Genomic DNA, 12,178 nt, shown 5'->3' with positions numbered 1-12,178 from the left:
AACAATGGCCAGCACCTGGACTTTATATCAATCGGTCACAAAACAGGGGATCTTGGATTGTGCCAGAAGGTCACAGAGACCTGTTGAAGACTCTCCTGACTTCATCCCTTGAGACCACTGACCCCATTCGGGACCACCAACCCTATTCAAGAGAAGAACTGTGCACGACTGAAGGACCATTTTAATAAAATGAGTGAAGCCTCATTTTAATACGGAACGTTGATGGGAGGTGCTGGGGTTATGCTTACGTATTGTATGTAAGATCTTGGAAAATAATAGAGGGCAAAGACCACCGTGTTTGGGGTGGTCACACATTTTGGAGATGACTCCCGTGCTGCACACCAGTGAAGAAACATACCACTTTCTAACTTCAGTTAGAGGGTCTTTGTCCGTCATCATATCGGTTTTCAATGACTCACATCTGTAGCAGAATTTCTTAGAGACCGAGGGGATGATTTATATTTGGATTGAGGTTTGAGCTGCCCCAGCCTGGGCCCCAGATTCAGGCCTGTGAAGCCTGTGACACAGTTAGAAATTATGTTAAGGTATGAACATGGAACAATGGTTTTTCTAGGTATTAATAGGTATAGTTTTTAGAGTGAACACTTCAGCCACCTTAAGAATGAGATAAAAAATGTCTGTTTGCATTTTTCCTTATGTTGTATACCAATGAGGAAATACTTGTAATTGTAAACTATCCTGAAGTGTATATAACCTGCCATTTTAGACAGAAGAACTGGAGAACGTATGTTAACCATATTGGTTGGATCTGTGTTGCTTTGTCCAGCTTCCCATGTTTTAAGGGGTTCTCTGCTTCGCACATCCAGATAGGATAATCCAAGAATGCGACAAATTTTCTAATTATCTTTTCCATTCTTTGAGTTAGCTACATGAACAGAAGCATTCTATGTCACATAGTTTCCATTTTAATACCATGCTATAGCCCAAGAAATACATATATTTACAACATTAGTATTTCTAAGTTTTGTTAAGAGAAAAAAAATTCATACAGGAAAGTTTTCCAGCATTATACATATAGTATTAATTTAAAACTTACAAAAAGCCAATAATATCATATGAACTTATAACATGAGCTTGGTAGGGAACATTTCTTTTCTGCAAGCACTTCTATTTCCTTCAGCCTGGAAATATGAGAACTGTATCTAATACACAGACTCCCAGGACCTTTCATTTGGTGCCCATGGTCCGCAGGGCATAAGGGAAGAGGGGGAAAAGGTGCTTGTGATCAGCAAGCTGCCCAGGTGTGCAGTGTTGCAGGGATAAATGGCCAGAAGCCCCTAGGCCCTTGGTGGTTGTGCTGAAGCCTTTGCACTGCTGACAGAGTGGGCGGGCAGGGGCCAGAGCTGTGGGGATCCCTGTGAGATCAGTGCCCTGAAATGGCCACAACCCCAGTGCCCGCCAGGAACCGCAGTCTGTGTCCTCCTGCCCGTGTGTTGCTGGCTGGATTGCTGAGGGCTCCAAGGTGCCTCTGGACTGGGCAAGTCCTGCACTCTGGCCTCGAGGGCTCCTGCCACAAGGACGGGAGGCTCCTCGTCAAGGACTGCGGTCTGGCCTCGAGGGCACTGACGGCACGGATGCGAGAAAAGTCCTGGGGCACCAATTCCCACAGTGTGTCCTCAACGGCACCTGCAGAAGAGCAGCCTTGGGAAGGCCACAGGCCACCAAGTCACCAAGGTCTGGCCTCCAGGTCACTGGTTGCAGGAATAAAATAACACCTTGGATAAGCTCCAGGTCAGACACAAATGAGTGTGCAGTGGGGGGGAGGGGGGGGCTCCTCAGGACACCGCTCTGTCCTGTCCTGTGGTGTACTCCGACCACTGTGGCATGGCTGTGTCACCACCAGCACCTATGTCACCACGTGTCACAAAGGGCCCTTTGACTCCCTGTCCCATTCCATCCCACGGTGACTATGCTGCTGCACCGTGTCACAAAGGGCCCTTAGACACAGCACCACCAACCCTGGGGCCGCTCTCAGCCCAGCCAAAGTGGCCCAGGTTGGAAGCAATCCCTCGCCCCAAGTGTCTAAGGCGGCCCTGGGACAGGATCTTTTGGAACGGCTCACGCCATGGGCAAACGCTGCCCTGCTCTGCGGGCTCAGGGCAGCAGAAGGAGCCCCCAGGGCTGCCGACACAGCCGCAGCAGGAAGGGCACGGGGCCTTGCTCAGAAGCTGGCACGGCCTCCTTGGGACACGTCCCACCTGGTGGCCACCCTAAAACTGTGGGTGTGACACAGACAAGGAATGTGTGGGCCAGGGCACGAGTGCTGCTCTGACCCCTGGGGCCAGGGGAACACTGAAATCTGCAGGTGTGGCAGAGTCCCCGCCCAAGCAGAGCTGCCAGTCCCCTTGAGCCCGGGCAGCGCTGGTGTCATCTGCTGCCCCAGAGACCTGTGCCCTGGGGGGCTTCTCTGCCACAGGGCAGCCTAAGCCAATGTGCATTGAGGCCAGTGCACCTTCCTACACGGGATGTTGGCAGGAGCACCTGGAGCACCTGCTGGCAACACTTGGTCTCTTGTCAGAAGCTGTTACTCTATGCTGACATTGTTTTCTCATTGGAGTGATTTCCTGCAGCACAAGATAACCTTCTCACAAAGGCATAGAAAGATCTGGCATTTAAGAATCCGCAATTCAGGCAAGCTTTTCTTTCCATTCCTCAGTTTACATAGTTCCAAAAAGTTTCAAACTTCCTAAATTAATGGGAATGGCCTGAGAACCTGATAGAATTGGAAGTTTCCTTCCCATCTCAAAGAAGCAACACATTTGCCTTAAGGTCATCCATTGAATGTCACTTCACAAAGCACAGGACTACACAGAGGCAAAAGAAAGGCCTTGCTTTGGTTTCAAGCATTCTTCTGTGAAGGGATGATAAGAACCTAATTCTCTTAAGGAATAAAAGCTCTCCAGGAATCAAAGTCCACTCAGTGTTACAAAAGTAGCCCAAACAAATGAGTCCCTTGCAAAAGGGCTAATCCTCCCCCTGCTACAGATATCTAAGTGGCCAATAAAGTACAGCTCTCTGCTGTCCTTCTCTGCAGCAAAACCCTCAGCTCCACAGTGGTGTGTGGAACTGGACCTTCAGCACAGGCACCTTTCCAGCCTGATGTGACCTCGCTCCCCCGTGTGTCTGCACAAAACACGGCGTGGAAGAGGATGGCAGCAGGGGCCTGTGTGTCGTTTTGATGCCGCTTCAGCTCCACAGAGATGCAGATAAAGTGAAGAAGCCAAACCGTTTATTAATTAAAGGCAAAGCAAAGGGATGAGCTGGAAGGGAAAAAAGGGGATGGGCAGGGTCTGAGGGCTGGAGCTAAGGAGCTGTCAAAAGGGAGGGAGAGGGCTGGAGCAACGCGGGCGTTCCACAGGCTCAGCTGTGCCAATCCTCAGCTGTGCCTGGAGCTGCAGCGGCAGTGGGAGATGGTGTCCTCTTCCCACAGGTCCAGTGGATCCTGAAGATAAACCAAATTCCTCAGTTCTTCTGCCAAACTGGGCTTGAATATTCAGGTTTCAGTGGGATGAACTGGTGTGTTTTCTGGGGGAACAGACGGTCTGGGCCTGCATCTGCGATAATTCCAGGAGACCCTCCTGCCAAAGTCATCCCCTCTCGCCTCTTACAGCTGCCACGGGAGAGGAGGGGCCAACGGGATCAGCCGGAAGCTGTTCGCCACAAATCCCCACCGTGTCCCTGAAACTCGCTGCCCACACCATCCCTCGTCCCATAGAGGGAGCGAAGCCCTCCACAGCCGGGGCAGGGATTGCGGCTGTCGCCAGCAGCCCCCGCTGCGCTCTGCCCTCACTCACGCTCACTGACGACATGGAGCGCTTCCTTCTGCCCTCTCAAGATTTCCCTGGCGGACCCTGTGAACACAGAGCCTGTCGGGCCCCAGCGGCACGGCTCCCTGCCGGCGGCGCTGCCGGCCCTGTGGCCACACGGCCTCCTGCCCCGGCAGGGCTCAGCCCGGGCCCTTGCCGCACGCTGCCGCCCCAGGGCACGGCTGCCAGAGGGCGGCGGCGGCCCCGAGGCCGGGCGGGGCTCCACGGCGCCGGGCCCGGCCGCCGCCGCAGCCGGGGCAGCAGCCGGGGTCGGGGCGGGGGCCGAGCTGCGGCGGGCCGGGGAGGGAGCCCGGGCCCGTGGCTCACCGATGAACCTGAGGGCCGCCTCTCGCAGGGGCTCCTGTGGGCTCTCCAGGTACGGCAGGGCCTGGAGCAGGGTCTCGGCCGCTCGGCTCCTGTCGTCTGTCAGCTGCAGAGAGCGGCAGCAGGGAAGGGTTGGCAGAGGGGCTCCACGGGCACCCGGCTCGGGGCCACAGGAGCCTGGAGAAGAGCCCGGGGCCCGGGGAAGGGAGCGGCGTGTGGGGCGCAGGCTGGAGCCCCTGGCTGCAGTGCTGGGCAAGGGGCCGCAGCTGCCAACACCACACACTGAGTACCAGGGGCAGGGATACTCTCCAGGCCATCCTTACCAGACATTCAGTGATTTTCAATGTCTGCTCTGTCTTCAGCACCTCCTGGAGATGTGTCTTCATCAAGAACCTGGCCGCACAATGCAAGGTTTCCCAAGCGGCCTGGAGAGCAGCAGAAATGCCGAGATGGCACCACTGTCCAGGACACAGGATTTTCATCCCTGTGCCGTGGCCAGGAGGAGGCTGCAGCCTGGGAGGCACCAGGGCAGGAGGCAGCCGAGCCCCCTCCAGGGATGCACCAGCATCGCACAAAACCTCACATTTGCCACGTGCAGGTTCTCATCATGGTAGTGCAAGAAGAGAGGGAGTAGGCTCTGGCTCACAATTCCCTCCAGGGTCTTTTTCCCCTCGTCCACTACCAACTCCATCACTTTTTGAAGAAGTTGAATGGAGAGGAGCTGCACGTGACTGTTCAGCTGGAAGAAAGGAGGGGGGAAAGACCTAAATACCAACTTCTCCAGCCCACCTGGGCAAAAGCCTCAAAATCCACAGAGCACATTTCTTGGCAGCAACCAGTGCCTGTTGTTGGGGGCAACAAAGCCTTACGTTTTCAAAGAGTGGCAGCAGTGGCTTCGCCAGCTTCAGGGCAGAAGTGCTAGATATCATGAGACTTTTGTTCTGGAGCATATTCATGAACATAGAGAGAGACATGCTGACGATGTTTCCATCTGCATCCCCCAGCAGATCCAGAAAACTTCGAGACAGGCTGCGTATAGGTCTGGCCTGTGTGGAACACAAGGCCATGCTGTGAAGCCATGAACAGCTGCACCACCAACAGCGGCCCCCTGGCACTGCAAGTGCAGCCTGCTGCCGCACGGCCCAGAGGCCAAAGGCCTGTCCCAAAGCAGCCGGGCAGCTGAGGCAGGAGAGCTTGGAGCAGCTGCCTCAGCTCCTGAAGCCCAGCCAGCCCACGGGGCTGCTCTCCCCAGTGCAGCTTCAGCCGCTGCCCCCGTCTCACCATGGAGGGCTCCTTGCTGAGCACCACGAGACCTCTGAGCACCAGGCGACGCCTCTCCCTGCACGCGCTCTGCAGGTACCTGGACATGACGTTCAGGACTGTGTCACAGCACTTGGTCACGTCCAAGCACTGGAGGACCTGAAAGGCACAGGGCAGTGACACAGGGCCCGGCCGGCAGGAGCCCGGAACCGCACAGGGCCGGCCCCAGGCAGCAGCAGCAGCAGCACAGGGCGTAGGGCGCCGTCCCAGGCACGGGATGTGGCTACGAGAGGGCAGAGAGCTGTGAGGCAGCTCAGCCAGGCAGCGCTGGCCTTCAGGCTCACCTCCACAAGGAATGCCAGGAAAGGCAGATCCCAGCTTGGCTGCTCCTTGCTGAGCCTCAGGATAATCTGGTATGCAACATGGGAACACAAAGAGCTCCAGTAACGGCGCATCTCCCTGTCGGGGGGCAAAAAGGCACAAAGAGCCTGAGGTGGAGGGAAGGAAACCTTTCCCAGGACTGACTCACAGATGTCCGGTCTTTCCCCAGCATCCCTGGAGGACATGTGGGCATTTTGGGAGGTGGATCCTCCTTGCACCCAGCCTTTTCCAGTCTGCTCAGCCGTCCCACAGTGATGAGGCTCTCTGGGCCATGAGCATAGGCACTGTGGGGGGCACCCTGAGCACAGAGCACAAATGCTGGGGACAGAGGGGTGAAGGGGGTCTCACCTGGCCAGCAGACCCATGGCATAGTGCTGGGTGTCGGCACAGAGCATCGTGTCCCATCCACGCTTGCGCTCCATTGCCATCAACTCAATATCATATTCCAGACAGCGGAGCAGAGCCTTCATGGCCTGCACTGCAAACCTGTGTGCAGAGCAAGGCCTGGGTCACACTGGGAGCACTCACACTGGCTACAAGGGCATGGGAAGGACAGAAGGACCGGGACCTGTTGGGGTTGTTGGGAAGGTGGTGTTCCTGCTGGCATGCTCTCCAGAAGTGATCAACTTCCTCTGGCATCTGCTGTGTGGTGATGACAACATGGAGGAGCAGAGCCGTAAACAGAGGGTAGGAAGCATGCATCAGTGCCTCATGGCGCTGAGGCATCTGGACAATCACCCAGAGCACCAGAGTAGACTGGAAAAGAAGCAGCCCAAGAGAGCACTCAGTGCTGAGGTGTCCATGTGGCAGGGCCCCAGGGGAGAGACGCAGAGGGAGCAGTGGGCCTGGTGCCCCCTGAGCCTGCCCTTAGCCCAGGTTTCAGCCCAGTGCCTTAGGCAGGGAGAGGATGGAGAGCTGCTGGAGAGGACACCTGGGAGTGAGCAAAGGCCCAGAAACTCACAGCCAGGGCAAAAACGTCTTTGTTGTCTCCATCAGAGGTGCACATCTTGTATAGTGGCCAGTGCTCCATTACACGGGCCAGTTCTGGCAGCACCTTCTCCATCGCTGGTCCCGATGAGCCTACGGCTCTCCAGATCGTTGCAGCAGCTCTGTGGAATCAGAGCTGTGTGTCAAAGGCATCTCAGTCACACTACCATGCCCTGTGCAGCTCTGGAGGCCAGGTGAGAGAGCCCCAGTGCCCTGAAGGGCAGGGAGGGAGCATGGCAGCAGGCTCGGGAAACAGAGGGGCCCGAGGGTCCTGGACCTCTCTGCCTGTCTGGCAGAGCCCATTGCACAGGCCGTGCAGGGCGGTGGCCCTAATGGCTGGTGAGCCCTGAGCTCTCAAGGCAGGCAGGCCCCGTACCTGTCACACGTTGGGGCACAGCGCAGGAGGGTCAGCACCACGTCAGCTGGGTGTTCTTTGGCCAACTTCACAATGTTCATGGGCAGCCTGGGATCCAGATGTTCCTGGGATGCCAAACTCTTGTAAATGTCCCTTACAATGGCTGGCACCTGGAAGAGGCATGGGGAAGACTTGGAGCGCTGTCCAAGGGAGCAAGTTCCTCGGCTTCCGCCAAGAAGTGCTTCCCTTCCTGCCACACTGTGCTGGCCTCAAAGGCTGAGGGGGCCCAGTGGCTGTGGCTTGGAGGGACACACGATCCTGGAAGGCCTCCAGCCCTGGCCCCAGGCTGTTTACCTGCTGCTCAGAAGAAATACCACTCATCTGGGAAAAAACCCTAGTGGGATCAGGAATCACAGTGGGAGTGGGTGTGGTGCCAGTATATCCGATGCCATGAGTCGCTTCAGTGTTGACAATTGTGATGGCCAAATCCTCAGGCACAGCCGTGTCAGCCTTTGCCCCGTGATCCTCCAGTGCAGTGCCTGAACGTTCTAATTCCTCATCCAAATCTGGGCTGACGTCAGGCTCTGCCTGGAGCTCGATCACCCGGCAGTCAGGCTCGGCCTCTGTTGCAGTGGGGCTGATCCTTCTGCGCCGAATGCGCAGGAACCTCCGGAACATCTGCAGGAGAATAAAGGACAGGGAAGAGAGACATTTTGCATGGAGTGCTCCAAGCGTGGTGCTCGGCTGAGCAGTGACAGCAGGCCCAGCCCAGGTGGGGATGGCTGCAGGTACCTTCAGTGTTCTTCGGAAGAAGCCACGGGCAGGCTCCTTCTCTTGTGTGCGGTCTGTGCCTGCATCTGGCAAAGAGCGAGAGCAGCCAGAGCTGAGGGGCTTCGGGAGAGGCCGGAGAACACGGCCCAGCCCTGTCCTCCCCAGGCTGGGACTGCCCCAGGGGATGCAGCAAGGGCGCTGCGAGATTCAGCCCCAGCCCCTCTTCTGTCCTGTCCCTGGCCGTGTCCACAGCAGATGGGATGGGATGGGATGGGATGGGATGGGATGGGATGGGATGGGATGGGATGGGATGGGATGGGGCCAAGCTGTCTGCAGCCATCCTGCAGTGGCCCAGCTCTTCCACTCACCATCCTGCAGTGTCTTGAACTGCTCCACCTCTTCAGGCTCTTGTGCTGGGGCAGCTCCAGGGCCTTTCTTTCTTTTGCCCCTGAATACTTTGGACAGGCCAGGAAATCTGCCCGCCATGCCGCAGCACCCCTTAGAGAGAGGCCTCAGGAAAGCTCTGGGTCAACGAGTTGTGCAGTTGTGCCTTGAAAGCACCTGCGACAGAGAAGGCTCAGGAAGGCTGCAGGACAGCACGTCCTGCTCTCCGGTCTCGAGGGCTCCTGCCACAATGACAGGAGATTTCCTCGTCAAGGATTCAGGTCACCAAATCCCACAGTGTGGCCTGGAGAGCACAGGCCACTGCGATAGGAGATGCTCTGGAAAACCTACGAGTCACCAAGCCTTGCAGTCTGGCCGTGAGGTCAGCTGCACGAGTCACTCCTCGGAAAAGCTCCGGGTCAGGCACAAACGAGTGCGCTGTGCGGGGGCTCCTCACAGCACTGCTCTGGCGCGTCCTGTCCCGTCGCCCGCTCCAAAGAATGTGGCGTGGCTGCGTCGTTGCCAGCACCTGTCACCACGTGTCACCAACGGTCCTTGGTCACCCTGTACCGTTCCATGCCATGGTGACCATGGAGCTCCAGCGTGTCACAAAGGGCCCTTAGACACACCACCACCTACCCTGGGGCCGCTCCCAGCCCAGCCAAAGTGGCCCAGGTTGGAAGGAATCCCTCGCCCCAAGTGTCTAAGACGGCCCTGGTACAGGATCTTTTGGAACGGCTCACACCATGGGCAAACGCTGTCCTGCTCTGCAGGCTCAGGGCAGCAGAAGGAGCCCCCAGGGCTGCCGACACAGCCGCAGCAGGAAGGGCACAGGGCCTTGCTCAGAAGCTGGCATGGCCTCCTTGGGACACGTCCCACCTGGTGGCCACCCTAAAACTGTGGGTGTGACACAGACAAGGAATGTGTGGGCCGGGGCACGAGTGCTGCTCTGACCCCTGGGGCCAGGGGAACACTGAAATCTGCAGGTGTGGCAGAGTCCCCGCCCAAGCAGAGCTGCCACTCCCCTTGAGCCCGGGCAGCGCTGGCATCATCTTCTGCCCCAGAGACCTGTGCCCTGGGAGGCTTCTCTGCCACAGGGAGAAAGAACCAATGTGCACTGGGGGCTGTGCTGCTTCTCCTGGGGCTGTTGGTAGGAGTACCTAGAGCTACTGCTGGCAGCACTTGTTACCTGTTCAGATGATGATGCTTGAATTGCTTTTCTTCATGGAAGAGAGTGGCAGTAGCACCAGAACAGCATCTGCTACAAAGTTTCCCAGGATGACTGGATTTTACAGAGACTCTGATATGTTTCCTTATGCTTTTCTGACTGTCTTTCCTGCAATCAGGAAAAATAAAGAATCCTCCCAGACTCTGGTATTCTGTGCTCCAGTTTTGCATGTCTGGTTGTGGCAGCTCATGTCCAAACACAACTGCATCCCTGGAGAGCACAGCAATGGAGGGCCGCAAACTTGCAATTTTCAGTGAACATTGAGGCTGACAGGTGGGGAAGTGCAGAGGATAGGGATCACTCTCGGAGAAGAAGCTGTTTTCTGTCTCTGATGGTGATGCCAGCAGCCTGAAGGAGTAGCCCATCACTGGAAATAGGCACAGTTTGGGACACCACAGTATGAAAAGATATTAAGCCATTAGACAGAATGCAAAGGAGGGCTCCAAGGACGTGGCAGGCTCTGGAGGGGGAGCCCTAGGTGCAGCTGAGGTCACTTTGTTTGTTCAGCCTGGAGAAGAAGAGAGTAAAGGGAGTCATTGTGGTCTTCAACATCCTCCGGAGTGAGGGAATTAGAGGGGCAGGTGCAGATCTCTGCACCGTGACAGTGACAAGTGTGACCAGTGACAGGACTCAAACAAAGGGCAGGGAGCTGGGTCAGGGCAGGTTTTGTTTCAATATCAGGAAAAGGTTTTATACCCAGAGCATGGTCAGGCACTGCGACAGGTTCCTCAAGGAGATGATCCCAAGCCCCAACAGCATCGTCTGCATTTGAGAAGTGTTGGAACAAGACAGAGTAGTCACACGAGGTTTCAGACATCGTGTAAGCAGTCAAGGGTTGTGAACTCTAGGTTTACATCAGCATATGGTCCTGATGATTACTTTAGGCAGTGTAGTAAGAAACTTGTTTTATGTCCTGTCATACCCCAACTCCTTGTTGATTGTGTGGAATGTGTAATCCTTTTGTCCACATTGCCTGTTAGTACTGTAAAATAGAATTTTGGTGCTGGGCGACTCAGAGAAGGCCAGTGTGTGTTAAGTGTAGTATACAGGGAATGAAGAGAAGGAAAAGAGAAGAATTACTAATACATACGGATAAGTTTGGAAATTTAGATAGCATTAAGAATGAATAGCCCAAGAAGTAACGATGTTTTTAAAAAGAGTCCACTAGACTGTATTTCATCACATTAGAAAGATTTGGGAGGAATCCCAGAGGGTAATTTTTGGAAGAAAGGTCATCTGTTTAAATAGTGTCACCAACGGTAGTCTTAATATAAAGTGGTAAAAAGTGACCCCTAATGGAACTTAAAATTATGATATGTTTATCCTGTTACAGTTGAGGTTATTTTTTAAAAAAAGAAGAAAAATGAGAACAACTGATATTTGGAGACATGTTTTTTACCCTGAAGAATCAATCTGAGTGGCAGAAAGAATGTGGCTTTGATTTGGCGCCCCCAGAACCCTTTGGTCCTAACTTTGGAAAGAGATAACAGGCGAGAAAGACAGAGATGTTGTTCAGCATGTAGTATAGGGCAGAGATGTTTGAAATTGGTGAAAAAGCACGAGGAAGACAGTGTTACAGATGTCCAAGACTTTCAGCCGAGTTACCCCAGGCCAGCTCTACACTCCCACTCATCCAAGCACTTCTCCCCCTCAGTTAAACCCAAATGGTAGTGAGAATGAGGTGACTAATCCTGGTGAGGGGACAAGTTCAGGGACCCCAGTGACAACAAGGAGGAACAAAACCAAGAAAGCTTTGCCTTTAGGCACCCCCTTAAGGCAAGTAGTGGGTCTCACAGGAGAAGCTGTGCAGGTGAAAATTCCCTTTTCTTCTAGTGAGCTGAATAGCTGGCAGGAAAAAGTTAAAAGGCAGAAAACCCTAGCAAAGCAGAAAAAAGGTTTGAATTCATAGTCAAGAATCGAGGCTCAGACTGAGTTGATAGTGATTTCATGTTGACAGAGCTAACAAGAACAGAAAAAGAGCTGGTGATAAAGACAGCTGGAGCACATGTGCAGGGACAGATTGCTAGTGGAGCCTCACAAAGTCCAGTGGGCCAGTTGTTTCCTATTGTAAAGCCTTTGTGGGACCTGAATGATACAGGCAACTATGTGATGTCAACTAGACACTGGGAACCCGTCAAATTTGAATTAAAACATGCCATTCCAAAAGCAATAAATTGGTCAGTAATATATAATGGTAAAAAGGGTCAGCATGAATCAACCACTTTGCAGACAGGCTCTGAGCAGCTCTGCATAAATACACAGCCCTAGATCCCTCGTCAGATATGGGAAAGCAGCAGTTACTTTCCCTGATGTTAGGGCAATCTAGCCCAGATATCAGGCAGAAAGTTCAGAAGCTGAGAGAGCCTGTAAATAGAGACTTAAAGGCATTAAGGAAAGAAATCCTAGAAGATATAAAATAATAAAAGGACAAAAAACGAGAAAACCTCACTACAGCCATAATGGCAACTCTGGATGAGCACCAGGGGAGAGGATGTGGGCATGAATGTGGCACAGACAGAGGCAAAAATGCCAGAGGCAGAGGAAGTTCAAACGGGCTGGCTGCAGACTAAGTTGGGGCTGAACCAATGTGCATATAGTAGGAAAGAAGGACACTGGAAACAGCAGTGCCCAGAGTTAGCAGACAAGGTACACAAAACTATT

General features: G+C 54.2%; 1 protein-coding gene across 1 annotated transcript; it reads right to left on the bottom strand.

Moving 5' to 3' along the window:
• Positions 1–3,807: 3,807 nt before the first annotated feature.
• Positions 3,808–8,391, bottom strand: LOC136363791 (maestro heat-like repeat-containing protein family member 7). The gene is given in 13 exon segments (XM_066323272.1): positions 3,808–4,257; positions 4,475–4,576; positions 4,735–4,890; positions 5,021–5,197; positions 5,433–5,570; positions 5,756–5,870; positions 6,141–6,302; positions 6,304–6,548; positions 6,754–6,901; positions 7,156–7,304; positions 7,549–7,812; positions 7,927–7,991; positions 8,274–8,391. Coding segments are annotated over 13 exon segments (2,289 nt in total).
• Between the last annotated feature and the right edge of the window lie 3,787 nt (positions 8,392–12,178).

Source organism: Sylvia atricapilla, chromosome 7 (genome assembly GCF_009819655.1).
Source record: "Sylvia atricapilla isolate bSylAtr1 chromosome 7, bSylAtr1.pri, whole genome shotgun sequence".
NCBI lineage: Eukaryota > Metazoa > Chordata > Aves > Passeriformes > Sylviidae > Sylvia > Sylvia atricapilla.
The sequence above is the reverse complement of the archived record's forward strand: the minus strand, read 5'-3'. Positions and strand labels throughout refer to the sequence as shown.